Source organism: Bipolaris oryzae, assembly GCF_000523455.1.
Source record: "Bipolaris oryzae ATCC 44560 unplaced genomic scaffold scaffold_5, whole genome shotgun sequence".
NCBI lineage: Eukaryota > Fungi > Ascomycota > Dothideomycetes > Pleosporales > Pleosporaceae > Bipolaris > Bipolaris oryzae.
Genome location: NW_006911281.1, coordinates 145,033 through 172,309, shown reverse-complemented (window position 1 = coordinate 172,309; position 27,277 = coordinate 145,033). Strand labels below are relative to the sequence as shown.

The 27,277-nt window shown below is 51.5% G+C and overlaps 8 protein-coding genes across 8 annotated transcripts; 3 read left to right on the top strand and 5 right to left on the bottom strand.

Moving 5' to 3' along the window:
• Positions 1–130: 130 nt before the first annotated feature.
• On the top strand, positions 131–4,395 carry COCMIDRAFT_82012 (uncharacterized protein; the record flags this gene model as incomplete). The annotated part of the gene is made up of 3 exons (XM_007684885.1): positions 131–361; positions 469–4,111; positions 4,184–4,395. 3 exons carry the CDS (start codon positions 131–133, stop codon positions 4,393–4,395), a joined length of 4,086 nt encoding a protein of 1,361 aa, XP_007683075.1.
• Positions 4,396–4,949: 554 nt separating this feature from the next.
• COCMIDRAFT_22050 (uncharacterized protein) lies at positions 4,950–7,205 on the top strand (the record flags this gene model as incomplete). The annotated part of the gene is made up of 2 exons (XM_007684802.1): positions 4,950–5,492; positions 5,544–7,205. 2 exons carry the CDS (start codon positions 4,950–4,952, stop codon positions 7,203–7,205), a joined length of 2,205 nt encoding a protein of 734 aa, XP_007682992.1.
• Positions 7,206–11,054: 3,849 nt separating this feature from the next.
• COCMIDRAFT_81963 (uncharacterized protein) lies at positions 11,055–11,285 on the bottom strand (the record flags this gene model as incomplete). The annotated part of the gene is made up of 1 exon (XM_007684884.1): positions 11,055–11,285. One exon carries the CDS (start codon positions 11,283–11,285, stop codon positions 11,055–11,057), a length of 231 nt encoding a protein of 76 aa, XP_007683074.1.
• Positions 11,286–12,776: 1,491 nt separating this feature from the next.
• On the bottom strand, positions 12,777–13,666 carry COCMIDRAFT_22049 (uncharacterized protein; the record flags this gene model as incomplete). Its single annotated transcript, XM_007684801.1, has 4 exons — positions 12,777–12,898; positions 13,048–13,240; positions 13,409–13,559; positions 13,590–13,666. The coding sequence occupies 4 exons, from the start codon at positions 13,664–13,666 to the stop codon at positions 12,777–12,779; spliced, it is 543 nt and encodes a 180-aa protein (XP_007682991.1).
• Positions 13,667–14,180: 514 nt separating this feature from the next.
• Positions 14,181–16,811, bottom strand: COCMIDRAFT_22048 (uncharacterized protein; the record flags this gene model as incomplete). Its single annotated transcript, XM_007684800.1, has 1 exon — positions 14,181–16,811. The coding sequence occupies one exon, from the start codon at positions 16,809–16,811 to the stop codon at positions 14,181–14,183; it is 2,631 nt and encodes an 876-aa protein (XP_007682990.1).
• Positions 16,812–20,744: 3,933 nt separating this feature from the next.
• Positions 20,745–21,940, top strand: COCMIDRAFT_22047 (uncharacterized protein; the record flags this gene model as incomplete). Its single annotated transcript, XM_007684799.1, has 2 exons — positions 20,745–21,002; positions 21,056–21,940. 2 exons carry the CDS (start codon positions 20,745–20,747, stop codon positions 21,938–21,940), a joined length of 1,143 nt encoding a protein of 380 aa, XP_007682989.1.
• Positions 21,941–23,071: 1,131 nt separating this feature from the next.
• Positions 23,072–24,233, bottom strand: COCMIDRAFT_81932 (uncharacterized protein; the record flags this gene model as incomplete). Its single annotated transcript, XM_007684883.1, has 2 exons — positions 23,072–24,110; positions 24,169–24,233. The coding sequence occupies 2 exons, from the start codon at positions 24,231–24,233 to the stop codon at positions 23,072–23,074; spliced, it is 1,104 nt and encodes a 367-aa protein (XP_007683073.1).
• A 1,639-nt stretch (positions 24,234–25,872) lies between these two features.
• On the bottom strand, positions 25,873–27,168 carry COCMIDRAFT_22045 (uncharacterized protein; the record flags this gene model as incomplete). The annotated part of the gene is made up of 3 exons (XM_007684798.1): positions 25,873–26,049; positions 26,241–26,390; positions 26,659–27,168. 3 exons carry the CDS (start codon positions 27,166–27,168, stop codon positions 25,873–25,875), a joined length of 837 nt encoding a protein of 278 aa, XP_007682988.1.
• Positions 27,169–27,277: the final 109 nt, after the last annotated feature.

Below are 27,277 nucleotides of genomic sequence, written 5' to 3'. Positions count from 1 at the left end.
GATACGCTTGCGTTTACTTACTCCGTTATTCTTTTTCTTTTTCTTCCTCTTTCCGTTTACCTCTGCGCTTTGACGTTTCTTCTTCCCCTCTTCCCCTCTTCCTTTGCCACACCAGTGCAGCGTGGCAACCATGGCACCGGGAATCGTTACACCACAGCCTGCAGTGTCGAGCGAGGCAACGAAGTCGCTTAACGAGGTTACCGCAGAATATGATGATACTCTTCGATTCTACCTGAATGGAACAAAAGTTGTACTGGACAGTGCGGACCCCGAAGTCACACTGTTGGAGTATCTGAGGGGGATTGGATTGACGGGGACAAAATTGGGATGCGCAGAGGGTGGGTGTGGTGCATGTACAGTGGTATGTTTTGTTGGTATTAAAAGAGAGAGGAGAGCCTACTCTAGAGATCTTTTAAGATTTCGAGAACCCAGTGCTGGCAGCTACCAAGAGAGCTAACAGTTTGCTAGGTTGTGTCACAGTTTAACCCAACCACGAAGAAGATATATCACGCCTCCGTAAACGCATGCCTTGCACCCCTCGTCAGCGTAGACGGCAAACACGTAATAACTGTCGAAGGAATTGGAAATGTAAAGCGACCACATCCAGCGCAAGAACGGATAGCAAAGGGCAATGGCAGCCAGTGTGGTTTCTGCACACCGGGCATCGTCATGTCATTGTATGCTCTGCTTCGCAACAATGTTGAACCCACCGAGCTCGAGGTGGAAGAGGCCTTCGACGGCAACCTCTGCAGGTGTACAGGATACAGGCCAATATTAGACGCAGCACAAAGCTTCAGTGTACAGTCTGGATGTGGCAAGGCGAAAGCAAATGGGGGCGGTGGTTGTTGCATGGAGAAGAATGGGGGCGGCGGTGGAGGTTGCTGCCAGAAAAATGGAGCAGATGGAGAAGAGCAGCCGATCAAGAGGTTCACACCACCTGGATTCATCGAGTATAAGCCCGACACAGAGTTGATCTTCCCCCCACAATTACGGAAACACGAGTTCAAGCCGCTTGCATTCGGAAACAAGAAGAAGAGGTGGTTCCGGCCGACAACTCTACAGCAACTACTGGAAATCAAGGATGCCTATCCGTCAGCGAAGCTCATTGGTGGTTCGACTGAAACGCAGATTGAAATCAAGTTCAAGGGCATGAACTACAATTCGTCAGTGTTTGTTGGCGATATTCCAGAGTTGCGTCAATTCAAGTTGAATGACGACCACCTTGAGATTGGCGGAAACGTTGTCCTAACGGATCTTGAAGAGATTTGCAAAGAAGCTCTTGAACACTATGGGCTAGCCCGGGGCCAGCCTTTTGCAACAATTCTGAAGCAGATCCGGTATTTTGCTGGAAGGCAAATCAGAAATGTGGGTACGCCAGCAGGAAATTTGGCCACGGCGAGTCCCATCTCGGATCTCAATCCGGTGTTTGTCGCTACAAATGCGACACTTGTTGCTAAGAGCCTCAAAGAGACAAAAGAGATACCCATGTCGACTTTCTTCAAGGGTTACAGGCAAACTGCGCTACCACCCGATGCAGTTATTGCAGGCTTGAAGATTCCGATTGCAAAGGAGAAGGGTGAGTACATCCGCGCGTACAAGCAGGCAAAGAGAAAGGATGATGATATCGCAATTGTGAATGCTGCTTTGAGGATCTCCCTGGATGAACAACATATGGTTGAGAGCGTGGATCTTGTATACGGCGGTATGGCACCAACGACAACACATGCGCGCAAAGCAATGGAATTCCTCCAGGGTAAGAAGTTTACAGAGCTCAAGACTTTGGAAGGGGTCATGGATCAGCTGGAGCAGGATTTTGACCTGCGATTTGGTGTGCCAGGTGGTATGGCAACATACAGGAAGTCTTTGGCTCTCAGCTTCTTTTACAAGTTCTATCACGAGGTATTGGTTGAGTTGCATGCTGAGGAAGTTGCTGTTGATACTCAGGCTATTGGAGAGATTGAAAGAGATATCAGCAAGGGCAGGAGGGATGAAAAGGCTGCGGAGGCGTACATTCAAGAGGAGGTTGGTCAGTCGAAGAACCATGTTGCTGCGATGAAGCAATGCACGGGCGAAGCGCAGTATACAGACGATATCCCTCTGCAACGGAACGAACTCTACGGATGCTTGGTGCTTTCGACCAAAGCACACGCGAAGCTGCTGTCGGTAGATGCGGATGCTGCATTGGAATTGCCAGGTGTTGCTGCGTACGTCGACCATAGAGACCTGGCCTCGCCTGAAGCCAACTGGTGGGGAGCACCGGCTTGTGACGAAACCTTCTTTGCGATCGACAAGGTGTTTACTGCAGGTCAGCCCATTGGTATGATCGTTGCCGACACAGCTAAGCACGCAGAGCAAGCTGCACGAGCAGTCAAGATTGAGTATGAGGAGCTCCCAGCTATTTTCACAATCGAAGAAGCCGTTGAACAGGAAAGTTTCTTCAATCACTTCCGTCACATTAAGAAGGGTGATACTGAGAAGGCATTCGCCGAGGCTGATCATGTCTTCACTGGCGTCGCGCGTATGGGTGGTCAGGAGCACTTTTACCTCGAAACCCAGGCTTGTCTGGCTGTTCCTAAGCCTGAGGATGGCGAGATGGAAATCTTTAGTAGTACACAAAATCCTGCTGAGACTCAAGCCTATGTATCCAAAGTGGTTGGTGTCGCTGCGAACAAGATTGTCACCCGTGTCAAGCGCATGGGTGGTGGTTTTGGTGGCAAGGAGACACGCTCGATTCAGCTCGCTGGTATCGTGGCTTGTGCAGCAAACAAGGTCCGCAAGCCTGTACGCTGTATGCTTAATCGAGATGAGGACATTGCGACATCTGGACAACGCCACCCCTTCCTTGGTCGATGGAAAGTTGGTGTCAATAAGGACGGCAAGATTCAAGCACTGGATGCAGATGTTATTTGCAATGGTGGCTGGAGTCAAGATCTCTCTGGTGCAGTTGTCGAGCGCTCACTTTCTCACATTGATGGTGTCTATTCGATACCAAACATCCACGTTCGCGGCCGTGTCGCAAAGACAAACACCGTCTCTAACACAGCGTTCCGTGGTTTCGGTGGTCCGCAGGGCATGTTCATTGCTGAGACATACATGGAAGAGATTGCCGACCATCTCAAGATTCCAGTCGAACGACTGAGAGAGATCAACATGTACTCACCGGAAACGAACATGGTCACACATTTTAACCAGGAGATTAAGGATTGGTATGTGCCTCTAATGTACAAGCAAGTGCAGGAAGAATCCCTTTACGCACAGCGCCGTCAAGAAATCGAAGAGTGGAACAAGACGCACAAGTGGAACAAGCGGGGTCTTGCAATTATACCGACCAAGTTTGGTATCTCATTCACTGCGCTTTTCCTGAACCAAGCTGGTGCACTTGTACACATATACCACGATGGAAGTGTCCTTGTTGCGCATGGTGGTACGGAGATGGGTCAGGGATTGCATACCAAGATGGTACAGATTGCTGCTCAGACGCTCGGCGTACCACTAGAGGATGTGTTTATCAGCGAGACCGCCACAAATACTGTTGCAAACACTTCATCTACAGCAGCTTCAGCATCCTCTGATTTGAACGGATACGCGATCCACAACGCGTGTGTACAGCTGAATGAGCGCCTGGCTCCATTCAAGGAAAAGCTAGGACCCAAGGCGACTATGAAGGATCTCGCTCATGCCGCGTATTTCGACCGTGTAAATCTCTCTGCCCAAGGGTTTTATAAGACACCAGATATTGGCTACGTCTGGGGCGAGAACAAGGGACAGATGTTCTTCTACTTCACCCAGGGTGTCGCTGCTGCCGAAGTCGAAATCGACACATTGACCGGTGACTGGACGTGCCGCCGTGCGGATATCAAGATGGATGTCGGTCGCTCCATTAATCCAGCTATTGACTACGGCCAGATCGAAGGCGCTTTCGTGCAGGGTCAAGGATTGTTTACGACGGAGGAGTCTCTGTGGCTGAGGGGAACAGGCAATATTGCAACAAAGGGGCCGGGTAACTACAAGATCCCCGGATTCAGAGATATTCCGCAGGAGTTCAATGTCAGTTTGCTCAAGGATGTGAACTGGGAGAACCTTAGGACCATTCAGAGAAGTAGGGGTGTTGGTAAGTTCTCTCTTCTCTCTTCTATGATTCAGAGTTCCTCAGAAACGGATTGCTAACTGCGACGAACTACAGGCGAACCACCACTCTTCATGGGCAGCTGTGTCTTCTTTGCAATCCGCGATGCTCTTCGGTCTGCTCGCGCAGAGTTTGGCGAGACTTCTGTTCTGCACCTTGTTTCTCCGGCTACGCCCGAACGTATTAGGATCAGCTGTGCCGATCCTATTTTGAAGCGCGCGTGGGTGGAGCCTAAGGAGGGCGAGAAAAGCTTTTTCATTAGCATTTAGTGGTTGTTTGGTTGTTGGGTCTACTTTATGAAACTCGAATGTGTAGTGTTTAGGAATTATGTATGGTATGCGAAATTGCATAATGGAGTCTTGATAAATACTTTACACAACTTAAGGTTGGCCCCAAATGTACAAGTACAAACACATTTAAAGGGTTCCCGGCATCGAGATCAGATTCTCGATGTTGTGGAGTCAGGGCAAGGGTGATGGAAACGGAATCCAGATGAGATCGCGCTAATCGTAGCCGATCGCCCCGAAGCCGATCTCGCAAGACGAACCATCGTCATAACGCGAACATCAATTCGATGACGTCGTGGCGAGCTCGACGCGTTTAGCCCATCCATGATGGCGCTGAAAGAGCAAAATTGCTCGTTTCAGCCCCTTCCTTTTCGCATCTGCTGTTTAAAGTACAGAAGTACACCAACAATCCCAGGCACATGCTACGCTCTTTTCACCGCAGCATCAGCCTTCGTGTCGTATGCCGAACTACACAATTACTTTGTGCGCCACCCTACCTACAGTTTTCAAGCGTAATCTCTTCTCCTTTTCCCGCCATGCCTCCTAAAAGGAAGAGGTCTGCCGTGGCGAGTACACCGTCTTCTGTGGACAGTCCTGCGTTTGCCATGGATATATCACAAGTTCGCAAGACAGAAGTGCCTTTGCCACCGAATGTATCGAAGCTACCGCGTCGCCAATCGTCCCGTGGCGTTAAAGCTGAAAAGACTGATCCTACTGTCAATCCCGAGATTCTTGATGGAGCTGCTGCGTTACGAGCATCTCCCGATGGACATGAAGACGCACCAATAGACTCTGTTCTGAAGCCTCCTGCGACTACCGCGCCGGTAGCTCCCGCTACGAATAACAAGAGAAAGAAGGCTGGTTCGCAGAAAGTCGAGGTTGAGGAGGAAGAGGAAGACACCAGTGTCAAGGTGTCTAATGGCGTTGTTGATCCTGCAGCCGATGCTGGTGTTTCTGGCGACCCTGAAGATGCTGAAGGCGCAGAGGGTGAGGAGGCAGAGTTTAAAGAGGCTTTATCAAGACCTCCACCGGTTAACTCTTCATATCTTCCTCTTCCATGGAAAGGACGGTTGGGCTATGTACGTGTTCTACATATACTAATTGATATAAGCTAACAGACTTCTGTACAGGCCTGTCTCAATACGTACCTTCGAAGCTCGAATCCTCCTGTCTTCAGCTCCAGAACTTGTCGTATTGCGAGTATTATCGAGCATCGTCATCCTCTAAAGGACCCGTCTCAGCCGGAGCATGCCACCAAGAACCGCCCTGATAAGGACCAGCCAGCGGATATCGAGCGCGGTATGAAATATGTCGAAGAGATAGGACTCGCCAATGCGCGAGACGTAAGCAAGATGGTGCGCTGGAATGACAAGTATGGCATCAAGTTTATGCGACTAAGCAGCGAGATGTTTCCCTTTGCGAGCCACGAAGAGTATGGCTACAAGCTTGAGCCATTCGCCGCTGATACACTTCAAGAAGTGGGCAAAGTGATTGCTGAGCTAGGCCATCGAGTAACTACACATCCAGGACAGTTCACTCAGCTGGGGTCGCCGCGAAAGCAGGTCATTGACAATGCCATGAGGGATCTTGAGTATCATGATGAGATGCTTTCTTTATTGAAGCTACCAGAGCAACAGAATCGTGACGCTGTTATGATTCTGCATCTTGGAGGAGCCTATGGTGACAAGCCAGCTGCGATTGAGAGGTTCAAGGAGAACTATGCGAAGCTTCCTCAGAGCGTTAAGAATCGACTTGTGCTTGAGAACGACGACGTTGTCTGGTCGGTGCATGAGCTGCTCCCTCTATGTGAAGAGCTCAACATTCCATTTGTGCTGGACTACCATCATCACAATATCATTTTCGATGAGACACAGATCCGCGAGGGCACGAAGGATATCATGGAACTCTACCCGCGTATACTCAAGACATGGCAGAGGAAAGGTATCACACCCAAGATGCATTACTCGGAGCCTACGCCTGCAGCCATCACTCGCACTACACGAAGGAAGCATTCACCGCGTGTCATGACCTTGCCTCCTTGTCCAGATACCATGGACTTGATGATCGAGGCAAAGGACAAGGAGCAGGCAGTGTTTGAGCTTATGCGGACTTTCAAACTTCCAGGGTTTGGCACATTCAACGACATCCTACCTCACACACGACAGGATGAAAATAGACCATGGAAACCTAAGGCGAAGAAGGCTGCGACAAAGGGGAGAAAGAAGAAGACAGACGATCTTGACGACTTGGATGCAAAGATTGAAGACGCTGAGGAAGAGGACAAGCCACCGCCAGTAGTTCCAGAGGAGGAGGTAGGCATGGGAGGACCAGAGGGACGAGTGTACTGGCCTCCAGGAATGGAGGACTGGCTCAGACCCCCAAAACGCATCATCAAGAAGAAGGACGAGGGCGCGGCCACGCCCGCGAAGAAGAAGCGTAAGACGGCAGGTGACGCGGGGTCTGTAACGAGTGAGATTGCTCCACCTGAAGATATCAAGACGCCCATGAAGACGGCAGCCAAGAAAGCCACGAGCCAGGCTAAGCGGGGTGTATCAAAGTCTACCACTAGCAAGAAGAAGACGGTCCCGAAATCAGCGCCAACACCGTCAGCGTCTGACGAGGACGACGAAGACGAGCTTAGCACACCTCCACTTAGCGACATAGGCACAGACGAGGACGATGCTCCTGCCGTGCAGAAGCGAAACGCACGGCCTGCGCCCACACGGAACAAGTCTGCCAGGGCTACGGCTCGCATTAGCTACAAAGAGGAGGAGGAGACAGACGAGAGATAGGCCCGTAGCCTTGGGTAAGAAGCTAAAAAGTTCCAAGGAAAGATGTATTACTGCCCGAAAATAATGCCAAAGACGAATACATCATCAATAGGAATAAGCCACATTTTGGGTAATTGTTCTCCGTGGGAGGGGAGGATCATGGGTGTTTGTCATGGATCATTATTACTATTGAAAAAAAATGACGATGAAGGCGGAAAGGAACCATGTACATACATCTTATTTCGTCCGAGAAAAAAAAACACGAAAAGAGCAAGACTAGGCAGAAACATGCATGTGTGTGTGTGTGTGTGTGTGTGTGTGTGTGTGTGTGTGTGTGTGTGTGTGTGTATGTGCGCGCGCGGTACTTGTTCAAATTAGGTGGTCCAACAAGAAAAAAAACCTCCGAAACAATGTGTTGCCCTGCCTGCTCAATCCTTCCCTTCCCGCTTCAGGCCGTTATGCCGTCCAACCCCCTTCCCCCGCAACACCCCTCCTTTCGCCCTTTTAACCCACTACTACACACCATTACGGGACTCTGCCCCTCCCTCCCTCCCTCCAAAACACGCCGCTTGTGGTCCTCTCAAGTCATGTGTGCTATGCGCGTGTGTATGTGTGAGTGAGTAAGTACGAACGAGTGTGTGTGTGTGTGTGTGCCTCGCATCTCGCATCTCACCCGTTCCTGACACTCGAATTCATGCAATCCCCACACCACCACCAACCCTTCCCCCCCCCCTTTTTATTTTCTTCCTTCCGTATTCCTTACAATGCTATGTCAGAACTTGTCAAACTAAACCCGCGCGTACCCTATCTCTTGTGTGCCATATGTTTTTTTTTATCTTTCTTTGCCCTTCCCATGCGTTCCGCGCGCGCGTGTGTGTGTGCGGGCGTGGGGGAGAGAGAGAGAGACGGAGAGAGAAAGAGAGAAAGTAAAGTGTCTGGTTATCTAGGCACCTTCCCAACATAGTCAAGTTTCGCTTGCGTGTGGAATGCGCTGGTGAACTGGAGTTCGTTTGGCTAGGTCAGGGGGGCCAGGGTTTGGGGGTGTAAAGGAAAAGGCGCGAGTAGTAGGTTGGGATTTTTGGGGAGGGGGGGGAGGTTTGCTGGCACTGTCTGTCTGTGTCTTGCTGCTGGTGCCCCACATGTGGTGAGTTGTAAGGTAGTCTGTATGTAAGGTGTGTACTGCAGGGGTGGGGAAATGCAAGAAAGTCGCATGAAATGGGGTTTTACATTGCCAAAGGGCAATTTCAAGTACATCTAGGCGCATAATTTTTTTTTTATTTTGATTGGCCTTCATGTACATGTTTCTTTGCTTTACTAGTTTTTTTTGTATGTATGATGGTAGTTGGTAGTTGTTGCTGTTGTTGTTGAACCTTACGCTCGTCTATCTCACTTCCCCTCACTTTTCCAAGGGAGATGCACAGAATGCAGTGGCTTCAAGCCACCGACGCACACCACAAGATTCCAGAACCGCCATGGAAAAGTGCCCAAGCCGCTGTTGTGCCGCACCACCCGGTGCTTGCCGCAGCATGCCGTGCATATTCCTTCTTTTTCTTCTTCTTTATCGCGGATGTGCATCCCCCACGCTCGGATGGCGGATGGAAGAGGCGGGAGAAGGGTGTGGGAAGGGGGGGGGGGGGGGGACGGCATGGCGGCACTCGTACAAGCGGCTTTGCGATGGTGGCTTTCTCACCTGCTGCAGTAGTGAGTACATGAGTCGTTTGGGCGAGGAGGAGAGGGGTGTGTAGGCGTGTGGGGGAGGTGGAGGAGGGGCGGGCTACGGGATGTGTGCGTGCATTCGTGCGTGTACATAGAAGCAGAAAAGCGAGGTGTGGGTGAAGGGGGGAGGGGGAGGGGGAGGGGGCGCCGTTAGTTTGGCTGCCGAGTGTACCATACGAGAGAGAGAGAGAGAGAGAGAGAGACAAGCCAGTACAGTACAGGAGGTGTGAGCGGGTGAAGCAGGCACAATCACATTGCATAAAGGGAGCTATCGATTAAGCTATTGATGCAGATGTAGGATGGTGCCGATGTAGGTGCGCGTAGAGTCGTGAATGGCTGTGTTACTGTGTGTGTGTGGGGGGTAATCGGCCTTCTCCCAGTACATGTTCGGAGGACATGGTTGAAAGAAAGAAGGTGAGTAAGACGTAATCGCGGGTGGCGTGCGAAAACAAGACCGTCTGGAAAGTTACTTTGATGGGTATGGGTTCAGGTACCAAGTTTTTCTTTCGTAAAAGTGCGAATGACGGGGTTGATGAGGGGATATGGCGACATGACATGGCGGAAGGATTTCATGGTGTTTGAGCAACAAGACGCTTATCTGTGGGTATTGCTATGGGGGTTTCTGGTAGGATTTTCTCGTATTCTGCTGTACATCCGTTAGTCAAACGTCATGGCATTCTCACGGTGTATTCTATTTTTTTCCATCCGCCAATCACTGCCAGTTGGAGGGCTTCCAGAAGTTTGGTTCTGGTGGGTGCAGGTCTCAAGGCCTGCCTGGACGACCCCTTTGACAAGTTTGACAGCGTTCGCGCAGGGTCTCATGTGTGTGTCAGTCAGTCAGTCGAACCAGTCGATCAGTCAATGGTTGTCGTGTAATCATTTTCTCCGAACTTCGTTCGAGACGCCAAAAGGTAACTGCTTGGACATTATGGCCTAGAGTTAATATCAGAGCTCGTCGATCATCGAGCGCACGGAGATCTAGCCCTCGTCTATGGTAGAGAGGTGGCTCTCTGCGTGCAGCTGAGTAGACAGCGACTTGAAGCTTTCCACAAGCGGTTTACCTCCCGCGGCTACATATCTGCACGTTATCTGCACAGCCTTGTACAAATTGAGCTTCATGCCCGTACCATGTATGTGGGCTCTCGAATCGAACATTCGGTGCACTAGTGTTGCAAGCTATCCTGGAGTTACAAAATCGCGTCTAGAAAGGGATTGCATTGGCCAGCGAGGTGTTGACGGGCTATGCTGGAGCGGCCGCGATCAGAGACAAGGGGCCGTCCTAGTTATTCGGGCGGAATGTTATTGCGCCGGTCGCCCGCCCAGAGGCCGTGACCATTTTCTTTGGCAACAAAACGTATGTGGGGACCTAAGGCTATCCTAAACAACAACAGGCGGTGTGGCGTGATCTCACAGCAATGGGTTTTACGGGCGTAAAAAAAAAGAAGGCTACGGCGGTTGGGGCGCAGACCAAGGATGGTAGGCTTCCAAGACATTTGAGCCGCGCGAAGTAATGGCTGTCTGGAATGCCGGCCCCATTAGGACTACTAGGTGCATTTGCGCTTGCAGCTTGGCTGACAATAGCCGCGACTCTTGCACACGGCACACGCATGTGTGTATACAGGCAGAGGTGAATGAACCGGTTGTTGTACAGAACCTGCATATGTCTGTATGTAGGTCAAGTTGAGATGGGATGGTAAGAAGCAAGGACCACCACTGATAAGGATGGGCATGACGGAGAGTGAACCGCAAATATCTACGCGAGAGGTCTGAGCTTCAACGGCCTTGTTGCAAAGCGGCAGGCCATAGCTCAACCATTTGGGAGTTTTTTTCTCTGCTCTGTTATCGGTGCGCGTTGAAAATGATGCCATTGTAATTGTCTTGGCCCAGTGACGGAGAAGATTCGGTATCTAGCTGACAGCACTTGAGATTAGAGGAGGTTGGAGGCCTGCCGTTGTCCTGCACAGTATAGTACACTGGGTCCGTACACGATGGACGAGGAAGAGGGAGTTACAATGCACTGGTCTTCCAGCAAACGAGTAGCCAATTGACAATCAGTACACTAATTCTAAAAAAAAAATACGCTTTGTGTGGTCGAGTCGTGTGCTTGGCATCTTCGTTTTCTGAAGGGAAAGGTATCTCCCAAGCAGTCTGTGCTCAATTCATCAGCTGGCATGACGACATGATTGCACGGACATGTTTGTTTTGACCCGAGATGTGGTGACATCGTGTGCCCTGGCTGAGGGGAGGGGTGTTGGAAGCTGCAAACGGCATCTTCACATGCGCTCTGTGTGTTGTCTTGTCTGCCGACTCATTAAGGGACCTTAGACTCGGAACAATATTGCCGCGAGTTAACACGACTAGTACCTGACATGTAATATAGTACATAGGCCCATTTTCTCATATTGCGGAATTCGCCATCTCCGGCTCAAATGCGAAAAGTCCGGATGCGTTGCCAAAAGTAGAGGAATACCAAGAGAGAATCAATTTCTGGTCGGTGTTGTCGCGGAGAGACCGGACGCGTTGTTGTCAAATTTGGCTCTGGATAATTATGCGCCGGCGACGCGCCTTCACGTTATCTGCTATTTATTTATTTTGCCACTGCGGCCATTGCGTCACTGCAGCCAGCCAGACAATTCAGTAAATGACCCCTTTGACGGCTGCATCCTTCGCCCGGCTGGCTCGAGGACAGAGAGGCAGCTGCCGAAGGCTGCCGTCGGGCCTTTTTGTAGATTTTTTTTTTGCAATGGCCCGCCCCGAGATCTTGCTCTATGAGACATGCAAGTGGCCCCACGCCAGATCGCAACGTGATGACTCGGTAGTGTACTACTTAGTACTATGAGAATGGGCACACATGCACGCTGTGGCGGCTATTCGCACCCATACGCCTGTTTGGTGGTTATGTAGCGAGTACCACATGACAGCAAAGAGGGAGCGTTACGTACAAGATTGCTTCCCCGGATTTGCCATGCGAGACATTGAAGGCCCAAAGGACGAACCCTTTTGGCACTAGAGCAATGGCACAATTGGGCCTGACGGCCGGTGCGGAGCTGCCAAGAAGCCTTTTGAGCGCCTGGCGTACCCAAGTGCGCTTAAGCTAGGCCTATTGCTAACCTCGTAGTGGCTCTGGTGGTATACGCAAATAACAGCTCGCCAGAGACATGTAACGTTCCCTTAACATTGTGATCTTCACTGCTAACCACCAAGCTGCACGTTGGGCCAGCCAGTCGGTCATGCCGGTACGGCATTCAATGCTTTTTCTAACCCCCACGCCTGGAATACCAGGTACCTACGTACTCGCACTATTTTTAAGGCGCGCTTTGGCCGACAAGCGCGTCACACGTTCTGGGATACAATTGGCCGCCTAGTACGGGCATTGCAATTCCGCTTTCACCGAGCGCAACACCCAGGCGAAACATCTTGGCCTTGGATAGCTGTCTCGTAACGACGTTTCCCGTTGGCTGAAACCCGTCCGCCACGGAGATTGGACCACTTAGTCCAACAATGCGATGGTGTAGAGGAGGCCCTTCTCCTGAAATTTGGCCATGTACAACAGCGGGGTACGCAACCATCACTGAGGCAGTGAGATGCGCGGAGGGCGTGTAAGCCATCAGCTTGCTTTCTCTTTTGGTGTCTTGCCCCGTCAATATGAATCAAATAGCCCTTGGTATCTTCTTTGGGAGGAAGCAGGGTGCCGTGTGCTAGTACTGATGCATCGTTAACTCTTTCCCACCCCCGCAAAAACCAAATCCGGGCTATATGTCGCTACGAGTCGATATTGATATACCCGACGACAGTCGCAGCGAATGAGGTAATTGCATGTGCTACCGAGGCGACTTCCCCGCCTAGCCCGAAATAAGATCGTTCCAGGTGGTAGTATCAATTGGTGGATGTGGATGTGGATGTGGATGATGATGATGATGATGATGATGATGCCCGGTACCTGGCAGAGATCACCGTAGATCTCTTTTTGCGGGCAAGCTGAGCCGGAGTGCGCGAGCCTGTGTAGTGTAGGTGCGTGCGTGCGTGCGTGCGTGCGTGTACGAGTGTGCGAGCCTCACTCTCAGCCTTGTGGTACGGTACGCTTGGGGCATGTGGCATCATCCATCTCAGCCTCAGCAACAGCAGCTTGGAGAGGCGGCAAACCTACCATTTTCCGAACAAAACCACCGGAAAAAAGTTTCGAAGAAGCACGACATGGGGCCGGGTGGGAGGGGGTCCCCTCCCCTGTCGTACGGGTGTGACTGGGTACTGTGGAAACTGTTCATGGGCGGCTCCGGATAGAGGTCGTGCCCCGCCTCTCGCCTATAGGGGGGGATTGGCGGGTTGGCCAGGCCAAGCAACTTCGGTTGTCAGCAATCAGCGTTAGAGTTCAAGAGGGGTGGACGCAACCGATATGCGTCCTCCCCGTAAACCCTGATCGTCGCGAACACCTTGGTGCGCCGCCTACTCCTAAGGAGCAGTAGTGTAGCTGACATGATGTGCGCCATCAGCTGGAGCTGCCTGCTTACCCTCTGTGCATCCTGACTGGCCGGCCCAGCCCATGACGATGCAGAGAGCCAAGAAGCGACGACGACGAGGGCACGCGGTCCTACTGCTACTGCTACGGCTACGGCTACGGCTGTATTCGATGCAGATCGGACGTTGCATGTGGCGCCCCGTCTAGCAGAGTAGTCAGTCTCACACTCTCACAAGCATCCGCACACACCCATACACATATCCACACCCGTCACGCAACACGGCGGATCTGCGTCGTCATGCACCACCATGGCTGACCGGCAACTGCGCAAATCCTGTGTAGCTGCGCTTGGGGACCGCTGCGCTCAGGGCGTGTGCATCTCCAGGCGCTGCGTCTGCATCCGCGTCGGCCATGATCACTTGCACAGCCTCGCATCGACGTGGGGACTGCATATGCGATGCTGGTCCAGAATCGCGATCCCAGCACAACCCACAACCACCCTTCATCTCCAACGTGGGATCTGACTAGTAATACATTTTGTTGAACTCGTTTACTACGTATCTGGGTATGCATCTACAAGCTTTTGCTCGATGCACTGCGGCTTGCAACACTGAGCCTGCGAACATAATCGCCCTTTGGAATATCGCTACACGCAAAATACAAAAGGAAAAAATGACAATAAAAACAAACTCCTCACAGAGCCGAAAACCTATTACCTTTTCCACCCAGTCCATGCATGCCCAAGCCCCCAATCATAATGTTTTTCATGCCCGTTTCTTCGTCGTAGCCTTCGTACTGCTTGTGTCCAGCAAGCTCAACCCAAATCAAATCACAATGTACTCCCCGTCCACGCGATCCATGGCTCTCCTCCATCGGAACGGATGCTGCACTGTACTAAAAGGCCCGTTTTGCCTTGGCACGTGGACATCACCATCTGACCACTCGTCGTCCTCGCGCCATACCCGCTCTAGCACTTCTAGCCCACTAAGGTTGTTGAAGAAGCCGCTCTCACGTTGAATCTCCACGCATCGTTGTCGTACAACGGCGCGGTGCTCGGGATCAACGCACTCTGTGCCCACGATAAACAGTGGCCACAGCAGAAACTTGTTGACACAGCTCGTCATGCCAATTTGCGAAATGTGATAGAGCCCTTGCGCTACCAAGTTCTGGAAATTCAGTGATGATGGTGGAAGCGTTGGCTGCGCAAGGCGCTCAGTGTAGAGCAGTGCTGCGTAGCGGAAGCTCTCGCTAATGTGGAGCAACGCAGCTTGCTCTGGAGACATGACAAGCATCGACGATGTTGCGTCGCACGAATTCGAATGCACTTCTCCAGGTGATGGAAACTCCCACTCTTGCAGCCGGATCCGCAGGTCGTTCCACTCAGTCCAGAACGCAGAGCGAGGATCGTCGCGAGCCGATGCAAAGGGATCGACATGCTCGTTAATAGGCGTGCCCCAACCATTACCATCCATGTTGTCAAAACTAAAAGAATAAAAGTCCCTGGCCTTCTTAGGCCGTGGTGATGATGTAGGCGTGTCGTCGTTGTCGCGTACAGGCCGGTTCTGGCTGAGAAGGTTGAGCCTTCCAAGCCGAGCAATGAGTTTGAAGAGTCGACCCTCGCAGCCAGAGTGGTGTTCAAGCGCACCCAGGTTGGCGCTCAGATTCATCATGTCAAGCGAGTCACCACGGACTTCAATCTCCCGGTCGTTCACCGCTGCCGTCATGACATCGAACCAAGTGAAGAAGGTCTCAATCCATCCGACAAACTCCGACTGGATGCTCCGGTCGCGCAAGCTCAGAAGCTTCTGCACGCCTGCCAGCTGTGTTTTGAACTTTGTGAAGCCAGAGTCGCAAACATGAAAGAGGCAGAGAATAAGAAGCGTGGCGAGTACAGAATCGTCCTGCGATCCATCAAAGTCGATCAGCTTCTTGTTGAGCAGAGTAATAGAGTTGGCCTTGTAGTGCTTCTCTTCGTCGGTCGCTTCGCCATGCATCTCGCGCAACTCCTTGGCCGTCATTTGTGAATAGGCGTGATCTGGTATCAGTCGTGTGTCGTGGAGCACGCTAACGCGGCGTCCCTCGATACCCCCGCGCATGCGCATGTTGTTCGTAGCCAGAGCGCCGATGGCATTCTGCAACTCCTCGTTCTGCATCGCCAGGTGTATTATGTGCATCCGGTAGGGGTTCTGTGGACTGTCAAAAGCCACCAACACCGGGCATATAAATTTGTCGTAGTAGTCCAGGAGGAATAGCATCCGCGGGGAAAGAGGCGAAGCGATGGTAAGACTCTGGGGAATAGAAGTGGTGAGCGACAGTACGTCTTGAGACAGGGGGCCAGAGCCATAGGAAGACATACCCTCCGACGGGAGAAAGGAAAAGCCAGGCTGAAATCCATTGAAATTCGAGCTCATCTCTCCCTCGGTAAAAACATCTTGAAAGACGATAGGGCCCATGCTTTGCGGGGCCGTGCTGACTTCGGGATAGTCTTGTAGACTTTGATCCGAGCTTACACTGGAGCTCATGTCGTCCCCAGTGGGGAATGAGCGAGGGGCTTCGTTGAGGAAGTAGTTGTCCAGGGAGCCCATGGGGGCGTGGTCGTATGATGGGTAGCGTGGCATCGAGGGGTCTGCAAATGGGTACTCGTCGACTGGGGTGTTTGGGAACTCGCTTGGTGAGGGAAAGTCACTGTCGCTGTAGGTACCCAGGGAGGCGGATGAAGCCGACATGCCGTTGTCTTCAAAAGGAACATGCAGTGTGGTTTGTAACCGTTGAAGGGGACCTCGATGAGGCTGGTGATGCCTGAACTTGGAAGCCTGTGGGTGCAGGAATTCAAACTGGTCTCGATGTTGCTGCATGGGGAAACCCATTGGCGTAGAGGGGGTGGGAATGGGTATTGGGCTGGTGGGGCTGAAGTATTGGTATTCCTGTGGCGCCGAGTAGATGGGACTGGTAGGACTCCTCGGAGAGTGGGCGCCAAAGTCGATGCTGGCTCGGTGGCCAAAGTGATGTTGATCTTGGTGGGAACTTGACGAGACAGATGAGGTGCTAGTCGAAGCAATTGAGTTCATCCGTTGTGTCTTGGGTTCCTGTGTGGCAGTGGAGGGAGGAGACTTTGCAACGGGCAGGGTCATGCCACGAAGCTTTCCACGGCTAGCTACACCGACGCCCCATGTTAGAGTGGTACGGTAACCAGAGCATTCTTTTCCAATCTCGACGCACTGTCCACAGTAGGGACGGCGTCGATCACACTTGACTTGACGCTTCTTGCAGGCAAAGCAGTCTTCGGTGGCTCCAGTGGCAGGAGCTCTTCTTCTTCGCTTCCTTGGGGCAGCAGCAGCGGAGTTGTTGACTGTGGCGGCAGTGGTGGAAGTGTTGGTGGTGGTGCCTTGGACTTTGTCTGCCTCGACGGGCTGGGTGGTGGCGGTAGCGGTAGTAGCGGACGGAGAGAGGGTCATGGTGGAATAGGTATATAAAAAAAAGGTAGTGTTATTGCGGTACTCTGCAATGTTGCATCTGCAGTATGTGGAGCGAGTATAGTATAGTGGGAGTGGAAACAGAATAGACAAAGACAGCGAGGGGTGCAGTAATGCTCAATGGAGCATAGAAGAAGCGCGTCACGGTGGGTAAGTATTATTTTGGCCTCGACAGGTCTGGGTAAAGGAAGCTTGGTCCCCCGTCTGATAAGGTCAGGGCCCTAGCGGACAGGGCTCTGGTATGCCAAGGGAAGGATGCAAAATGCCGCGGCATAGTGAACGCTAGGATATTAAGACCAGAGGTGGTCATCTCGAGAGCGATGTGCATGAAGGATGTGGCCTGCAGGGAGCAGGCCTGGTGCCCGCATGTTCTGGCAGCGGGCGCAAGGCTTTGGGCAGTGGCAACCCCTACCACACCCCACACCGGGACGGCGAATTGCAGCGACGGGGACAGCCAGGTCGGGTTACATCGTGGAAAGATGGTGGCACCCCGGCAGAAGCTTGACGGAGGATGGCGACAGAGGCCTGCTGCAGGACGGAGAGGGCTGGACGCCACGGAGGGTCCACCAATGAGAGAGGCAGGGCCCCCCGATCTGCTACCGGCCGCTAAGGTCGGAGCAGCCAGGGCACGTCAACCAGTGAGAGAGCACATCGTGCGGACTGGGGTGGTGGAGGGGAGGGGGTGAGGGCAAGGCGTTGAGTGGCCTGGCTGGTGGTGCTGCCGGCTGCTGCACCGCCAGCGCGCTGATAGCGTCAGGTCCAGCGCGGCCACTCGGGCGAATGACCTCGCGCAAGCGCTGTCGCGGAGCCGACCGAGGCCAGCCATCGAGCGTGCCGCCGTGTCGACGAAGACGCATCGAAGCCGTGTGGAAGAGGGCGGGTGGACGAGCAGACGCCGCCCGCGGTGAAGCCTTGCGCCAAGCGGGAGGGCGTGAACGGCTGCGCGGGCGTAGGTGTAGGCACCTGGGTGGATGAGGGCAGTAGTGTGTGTGAGAGAGTGTGTATGTGCGTAGACGAGACGGCCTCTCGTTCGCCTGCTGGCTGGCGTGCCGCTCGAGTGGTGCAATTTGAGGCCTGGTGCACGCGAGGGCCCAAAGCGAGACGTGCAACGGCGGGCGCGGATATTGCAATGACATCGAGGACCACGGTGGGCGTGCGGTCGTGTGCATCATGGCATGGTGCAGCGCTGCACGCAATGCCCGGGGGTGCCATGGAGTGGTGGATGGAGCCAGCGCAAGTGGCTGTTTGTCCGCCTGCTGTCCGCCTGCTGTCTGGCGCTCGTCAGGTAGGCAGGCTTGTAGGCAGGCTTGTAGGCAGGCTGGCAATTCAAGGCCCGTTGGCGGTGGCCTTGGCACAAACCGCTCTGGTGGGCCCCGTCGTGGTGAGATGAGATGATAACAGCCATGCGGGCCTGATGAGAGTGCGATATGACCATCGGCTTTCCGCCTTGCCGCACTGCCGCCCCCACGGCCACCGCCTCTGCATCCTCCACCAACATCATCGTTTTTTGTCGCTGTCGTCAGGCACAACTAAACTCCCCCAAAAAATAAACACCGCCGGCCACTGCCACCCCGCTCCCTGCTGACTTTGCGCTGACGTGCTTGCCCCCCCCCCTTTGCCCCCCCTTGCCCCTCTGCCCCCCTTGCCCCTCTCTGTCCATCATGCTTCACCCTTCACCCATCTCCGTGCAAAACACCGTCGCCCTGGCTCCGGCCCTCTTCCATCCCGCCCGCTGCACGTGTGCCGAAACTCTCTGCTAATAAGCAGCGGGGGGTGGCTCGCAGGTCAAAACAACGTTGGCCCGTCTGTTCCCAGATGCCGTTCGCCAGCCTTGTTCGTCAGCGTCAGCGACAGCGACAGCGAATTGCGTCTTTTGACCGATTACCATGGGCTGCCTCAGGCTAGTCGCGCAGCCGGGCACGTGAGTGCCAAGCCACACATGCATCGGCGACATGCGCTCCTTTGGCCTGTTGGCTTCGCTCCACCACTCAACGATTTGTCTCAGGTAACAAGCAACTCCAGACTGCCATCACCTGGTGGCTTTCCTTCCTACTAGCCAAGCGGCCTCTCACAAACCAGTCGTCGCTAGTCGCCCCTTGTGTGCCTGGCCAAATGTCCCTCGTCAATGCGCCTGCCCACCCAGGCCTCCGTACGCGACGCGGGGTAGAGTATGGGGGGATACGATGCCACAGACCGCGTTTGCCCACTTGACCTGGGCGGGTCTGCTCTACTCTGCTACACTATCTGCTCCATGTCTGCTCGCTGCCTCTGACGGCGCGCCTAGCGCTGTCTGCCCTGTTTTGCCCGCCTGTCGCCCTTCACATAATTATGTATGTATGTACTTAGTATGCACACAGCTACATTCCTACGGCCGGGTGCCCACTACTCCTAGTGGGCCCATTGATTCCACGCCATGCCATCACTCTTGCAGTTCCAACGCCCGGCTGTTGGAATGACTAGATATGCTGGCAGAAGAGTCCCGGGCTACCGTGTTGCAAAAAAAAAAAGACCGCCTGCCACCAGCAACTTGAAACCTAAAATGCTTGGGGGTCGGAGCGCGTCCGTAGCCTGCGACTAGACAAAATGTACCAACTTGTGGGACTAGACTCGTACCGAGCGGGTCACGGTCACCTATTTACAATTCTAATCTCCGCCGAAACAATTCTCCCGGCGCCGTTCACAATCTTAGCTTTTCGCTTCCCACCGCCAGGTTTGTTTGCACTACGCCCGGTCCGACAACAGACCCTTCAAACAGCTACACAATCATACGCCAGCCGAGGTTGACTCGGCTGAGAAATACTCCCGTGCTGAATTAAGCATGATGATCAGCATCGCCTTCGCCATAGTGGTCCCCTGGTGGGAACGGGTAGCGTACTAAGCGTAGGATCTTGAACAACCGGCGGCTACAGTAAGAAAAGTCAGCCAAAGCTCCGAGGAGCCCTCTATTCTGTTTGTCCGCATGCTTCCTGAGCTAGTGGACAAGACCGTCCATGGGGCCCACTGCAACTGGGCCATGGGCTCCAGCCGCAGTCATGTCCCAGGGCTGAATGCCTTCGGCTGCCGAAAATGCGCATAAGCACATGCGACAAGCTGTCGAAGCGATATACTACTATGTACTAGTAGCAGGGCCAGTCTATTAGCCAGGGTCTGACATACTTACATATGTACCTACTTAAGTACTTGGGTGTGAAGATCCGCTAGATAGTTGCATATGTGTGGCTCGTAAAGGGACTATTGGACACGGCTGATGGCGCTGCAGGTAGTTTCGGCGACTAGCTCAAAGGGCTCTAGCTGCGCCCACCATGCACAGGTAATTTCGACTTCAAAGCGTTCAAGGCTTCGTGTTTTGTGGAAACTGCAATGTCGCCATCGACTGTGTAGTGTGAGCAGGCGGTAGACAGTGGGGTCAATTTGGCCAGACGAACTTGTTCAGGTCAAAACGGAGGCCTCGGTCTCCGCAAATTATGCCTTTACACGCAATTCGGGCCCAGTGATGCGTCTCAACGATGCAGTTGAAGGAGAGGGAGAATATGGTAATACACAGTAAGACGGAATCGTCTGTAGCTGCAGTCTGTCAACACGTCAGGCTGCATGGCGCCAGTGGGTTCGGCGGCGGCAATCCATGACACATTGCATGTGTGCATACACACAGACGCTGCAAGGCCGTAGGCTGTGTGGACTTCGCAGATGCTCTGTCATGGTAGCCATGTGCAACTTCTCCAGTAAGCTTTGGAGGGCATGAGGCAGAGGGACTCGGGAGAGTGACACATGGTCCATGCGCAAGCTCGCTCTACCTCGCCTCGGTGAAAGCATCCCCGCAAACATCAACCCCACAAACAGTTTAACAGCTATGCACGTCATTGCATCGTTTTTTGCTTGACCTAATACAAGTGTCGACACCTCGCCGTTGCTCTCATGTCTTCCAAATTTCTCTGCCTCCGCTCTGCGCGTCTTGCTGCGCGCTATCCGTGTCATCGACGAGCCTTTGCCTCAGCCGCCTCTAGCCGCGCCGACCACGTTCGCATCGTAGAAGTTGGGCCACGCGATGGATTACAGAATGAGAAGCAGACGGTGCCGTTAGCCACAAAGATAGACTTGGTAGAGAGGCTGGCAAAGACCGGGTTGACAACCATCGAAGCCGGCTCTTTCGTTGCGCCAAAATGGGTGCCGCAGGTAAGAGAGAAGCGTCTTGAAAATTGCTCAAGCTTTACTGATCGCGAAGCTAGATGGCCAATTCGGCAGAGATACTCGAACATGTCCTTTCTCGTCCCCCTCCCTCGCCGCAACCAATCACATACCAATGGCTTCTGCCAAACGTCAAAGGACTCGACAACTTCCTCTCCACCTGGCAATCCAAGTCCCAGCCTAGCCAAGATGCATACCCAACGCCCCCACCTTCTCCGGGTCCGGTTAATGGACCAGATTCGAACTCGTCCTCCCAATCTGAAGCATCAGCTTCGCCATCATCGCCTAGACACGAAGTCTCAATTTTCACAGCGGCGACCGAGTCCTTTTCCCAGAAGAATACGAATTGCTCCATAGCAGAATCGCTGAAGCGTTTTGAGCCAACCATGTCTAAAGCAAAGGAAATGAACCTAAATGTACGCGCGTACATTTCGGTTGCGCTCGGTTGCCCATACGAAGGTCCAAACGTCGATCCCCACAAAGTGGCAGAGCTGGCTGTGAGTCTACTGGAGATGGGCGCCGACGAGATTTCAGTAGGAGACACTACGGGAATGGGCACCGCGCCTAAGACGATGGAGCTTCTGAAAACACTAAACGCTGCTGGTATCGACAAGAATGACCTTGCACTCCATTTCCATGACACATACGGTCAGGCGCTAGTCAACTCGGTCGTAGCTCTTGAGCATGGAATTCGCACCTTCGATGCAGCAGTGGGTGGTCTTGGAGGTTGTCCGTATAGCCCCGGTGCAACTGGAAATGTTGCCACGGAAGATCTTGTTCACTGCCTCCATAGCTTGGGAGCGAACACTGGTGTGGATATTGAGAAACTTGCTGAAGTAGGCCAGTGGATTTCCGAGGAGTTGGGAAGACCGAATGAAAGTAGAGCTGGCAAGGCTACCTTGGCTAAGTTACGGAGGGCAGCGTAGATATTTGAGAATATCAGATGAATGTAGAAATCATCTTGTTTTCAAGACATGTCTATCATTTCGTCTTTGCAACCCAATTTTTGTACAAGTGCTGTCATGTTATATTTGTATTAGATTGCTACTCTTCGGTGATAATACGGTAGAGCTCCAACACATATATATGTATACCGAGCGAGACACAGCCTGGTTTTTTTTGAAAAGTAACAAGCTCATAAACTAGCCATGAGTGGTATGTGAGCTATAAAAGTAGTATGAGCGCATAGAACCCCCAAGCACCAGACACAACAGAAGAGAATAAATAAAGCAAGCACTGATACCAAACGGCATATATATATATATATATATATGCTAGGCAGTTGGTTCAGCCATGAAGAAGTAGACATTACTACATACAAAAAACATCTTAATACATTCTCCATACGTTGCCCTTTACTTCTGGCATGACTCTTACTCATCTCCATCATACATCGATACCACTCAAGCTTCATCCCTTGCGATGTAAAATCGCCATGTACCGTATGATTCCCACCACTTACATCTAAACATGCACATTCGGTAATTTTTCTTTTTCGTCGTCTCTTTGTGCTGGGTTTGCGATGATGAATAGAGCTGATATCTAAACACTGCATCAGTACTGCTTACCGCAAGCATGAATTCAAAGTTGAAGTTGACTGAATAGGCGTTGGATATCTCTCTATGAGATCTTTTCCATGCTATTCATGTTCTTGTCGGCTGGTATGCGTAGCAGGTTCGTTTGATACTCCTCTCGGTACTGGGAATTCTACCGACAGTATGGAAGAAGGGTTAGCTCAAGGGGTGGTGGGAACTCTGCAGATAATTGAGATAGACTGTTTCTTTAAAATAATTGTATGTTTGGTCGGAGAGAGATGTGGTTTGATTACATGTAGCACATTGTGTGAGTAATTGATGTGACGGTAACCGTTGGGATATGTTGAACAAAATATACATTGTTAATAGGTTGACTAGAAAATATTTCAGCGTAAAGGATTTGTTACATCACTCAACCGAACATAAAGGACATTTTAGCTGATAGAAGAGGCACTTTGGCTGGTAGATATATGGCCCCAGTTCTTTTGGATGCTTCGCCCAGTGAAGCCTATATACTGACATCTATTCGTCTACGGCATTTGCTAGCTTCTCTTCCTTCAAAAGACCATTTACCATTCCCCTTGCATCCATGCGATCATAAAACCAATTGGGATTCAGCCCATATGCTGCCATGAACGCATCAACGTCGCGATAGTGAGTACGGACCCATTTAAGCTCTTCACTACTAAACTCTGCAGGGTCATAAAGTTCTGCATCGTCAAAACTGTAGTTGGATCCTTCTTCCTCGTTGTTAGATTCTTCTTCGTCTTCTTCTTCTTCTTCTTCTTCTTCCTCATCATCGGATTCTTCTTCGTCCGCACATTCTCCGTCAAGGCCTTCTCTACGCATGAGCGCCCGCAGTAACAATCTGCTTCTTTCGCGGTCCTCGCTATTGTAGAAATCGAGACCATGGTTGAAGAGGAACTCATATTCACCGTCACAGCTATCCTCGAGGAACCTTTTCTCGGCCTTTGTGTACGGCGGATTGGCGTTTGTGTCCGACGAACTGGTACCAGTAGCGATTGCTGATACTGATTTCGAGTATTTGTCACAATCTCCGGCTTTATAGTCCAGCCATTTTTGCTCTTCACTCTGTTCCCAATGACATTTTTGCTCTCCATTGTGTACCCAATAACAGCTGATCATGTACATTCCATTCTTTCGAAGTACATGCGGACCCAATCTCGGACCTTCAGGCCGGCTTCTGACTCTGATACTGTAGTGCGGTGTATTACGGTTAAAGAACGCTATTTGTTTGCCCGACCTGTCTTTGACCGCTCCCTTTGACCTTCTGCTAACATGCTTTTGTATATTATAGCCATCGGATATCATGACTGAACTTGAAATGACGTTGCAAATGAAGCCGGGCACGTGCAAGACCTGCTCCAGACGCAGATAACTGTGATTAGATATACCAGACTGGGTTGACGAGCATTTGGTTGGAATCCTCACAGTACCAACTCCTAGCACAGGCAGATATCTAGGGGAACAGAAAAGAGAAGATTTGATGTAGGAATTAAAAGGAGTGTAAGTCATGAACCAGCCTCGATCTTTCGCCACACTGGTTAGTGTTAGTAGCGCGCTTGTCTAAGTAAGTGGCCGGCCTATGTTCTGCTCACTGGACGTTGGAGTTATCTAGAAAAATCCAGTCTGGACAAATTGGCGTGGTACCATGAGCAGCCATATTTATGCGTATAATTCCCAACTAGAGGTGTGTTGGTGAGGAGTACGTGGGCAAGTGTCAAGATGATTTAACCAAAGCCAGGCCATGCGGGGTTATACATCACGTGATATGGCATCGGCACTCGTTGGATGTCGCGGGTCTTTATTATATGGCTAGGCGCTATCTGAATGCGGATATTCCTAATATATGAGCATACCAGATTAGATTTATTACTTAGGTGGAGTGTGAAAGGCAGCTTGAGTAATGGCAACTAGGGATCTAGTACGGGATACGGACTTTATACTGATATGCGAATCCTAAGGATGATTAGACAATAGATAAATTGTAAGCATGCTGCATCTGAGACGAGGATTTGAAAGAAAAGCTAGGAGGACTTGAGTTCTTAGTTTCTTTCTAGACCTTTAGGGCGAATAAGAGTTCAAATAGTACTTCCTTATTTCACATCGACCAAATACTTCGAAATCAGGCTTTGTATTCGATTCCGCGCTCATATTGCCGGAATTCCCACAAGAAGCTAGATTCGCTTTTAGCACTTTGAGATGAGTATAATTGCGTCTTAGAGTCGTCAGATCGCAGTACGAAAAGTCTAGCTTAGCCTCGTCACGCATTAGAATACCTATGTTTAAGCCAAGCTCTAGGCAGGAACTACCAGTGCATCAAAACTTACATGAGTGCTTGTTTCAGAGATACATCTCTAATAGGAACATGATCAGTCACAAAATACTCAAATCAACCATCAAGTATGCTACGATAGTGTCCCAACACACCTCTCTTGTGAATGATACCTTTGTCTTGTTAGATACTTAATCCATCAATAGGTGTCGCACAATACGCTTTAATACCGATCATTCTTGTTGTTAAGCTTTGTTTAATAAAGGCCTTGCATCACTAGTGATGTAGAAACTACGAAGCTAAATCGATGCAGAATGTCGAATGGAGGCTACGATGAGAGACGTGCAGGGGTTTCGAGAAAGTTGTATATAGCTGTCGGAGCATTTTACGCAGTAGAGATAAGCCTCTTAAAACGTGAGTCTCTCGAAATGTTTATTTGATTTGAGAGGAGAGAGTAACCTCATATGATCGATTGATTCTCAGCACTTAACTGGTACCACTACCGTTGAACTCAACCAGCGTTGTAAGTATCGCATAGAAAATGTCGAAGGCGATCTTCTCTGTTAAGAAATTTAGAGTACTAATCAATGTGGACTTCTTACTTTAGAAATCTTATTGATAGCTTAGAAAATATATCCTTTGAGTGCTGATTAGCTGTATAAAAGATATAAGAAATAGACAAGATCAGTTGAATAGTTCCAAAGGTTTGGTCCAATATTAGAGAATGGAATTTGGTGGCATGATGGCTGATTTTCATGGTCTCCACTTGGGCGTAAATCTCGCTCTACCAAGTCACCATTGAGGTCAGCATAAAGTGATACAGAAGATGACAATTTCCAAGGTTAACCGTGGCTAAACTTTTAAAGGACCAGGTGGTACGATAGTAGCCAACTTTCGGCTATACCAAAGACCCATAGCAAACCGTACTTAGTGTTCCTTGAACTAGCCTCTAGCTTTGAAAACGATCGAATTTGAATGGTGAAGAGAGAATGGACTGCTATATTACACGGAAAATAAGTATCGCAATCTACCATGGAGTGGAGGGAATGAATATGGCAGATTTTCCTACGATGGTCCACGTGGATTTGGTCGACCATGATCCAGGCGGAGATGTACGGTTGAAGCTACTGCTCATGACCTGATCTTGCATGACACTATCATGCATCGTTGCCTTTGTGACCACACTACGACGGTACCTGATTAGCTGATGTAAAATTGTTGAAGCGCTAAAATTCAACGTAGTTGGTAATTCGCAATTGGTGCGTTGTCGGTGGGTCGAATATCAATGCTGCCCAGGGCGAACGCTTCATCTGCTCAACTTGACATTGGACATATGTAATGCATAAAAGGGTCGCAGCTGTCAAACGATGATTTACACCGCTCCAGTCGACGCACAACATCTTGAGTCGCTGCAGCACCGCCTGACGAGGCTAGCTTCGGTGTGCTGGCACGGCAGCCGTCTGGCGCAAGATATTTGGCGCGGATCGGCCGTGCGTGTGACGACACGGATAGGCTCGAGGGGGTTGATACTGGCCAGCAAGATGTCTAGGTCCTCGTTAAGGTTTGGTAGCCGAGTGCGCCTCGGAGCAAACACAAAGATTGGTGCAAACATGATGGGGAGGGTAGTCAGCGTCACGACGCAGCGTGGGAATGGTTTGGTACGGTATGTATGACAACAGTTCGCATGGCGCTTGCGGGTCGAAAGACGTCGATCACGGCATGGTTGGCGGATGAATCGGCGCACAATGAAAAAGTAGGTCGCATGCATCGAAGGGTTGCGAAATGGTGATATCAGCCTGTGGACTACACTCACACTTGAGTGGGATGACGGGTGGCTGCATGCAGGGGCATCAGCCTGCATTTGCATTACCTCAGCTGGGAGAGTGTGGCTTTGTGGCGCCGCCATCTTGGGGCTTGTCGAGTGTCCAGGGGCAGCCACAGCCAACGGAGGGCTACCCGAGGCACGCAGTGGTCCCTGTGGTCCCTGTGGTCCCTGTGGTCCCTGTGGTCCCTGTGGTCTCTGTGGTCCCTGAGCAGGTGACGTTAGGGGTAGCAAAAACAGGATGATAGCAATAGCAAGCGCAGACTCGGCAGCGTGGCTAGACTCTCTGGTCGGGTTGAGTGTTGACCACCATGACGTTGGTTGGGCGGGACCAAAGAGAAAAGCAGGGCTCAGACTAGCCGTGGCTTGGAGTGACGCACGGCCTCGGAGATCGACATGACTTATCTCCCTACAAGGCAGCCCAGCATGGCGGTGCGCTCCGTCACGTGATGCACCATACTCGGGCTGCGTCATCGCCATACGCATCTTCAACACACACATAAATTCTTTCGCCCTGATGCCTGACTGGGCCTGATCCCTCATCCTCGCACGCCCTGCATACAACAACACCTACACCCTAAAACAACCCTCACCCTTTGCTTCTCCACAC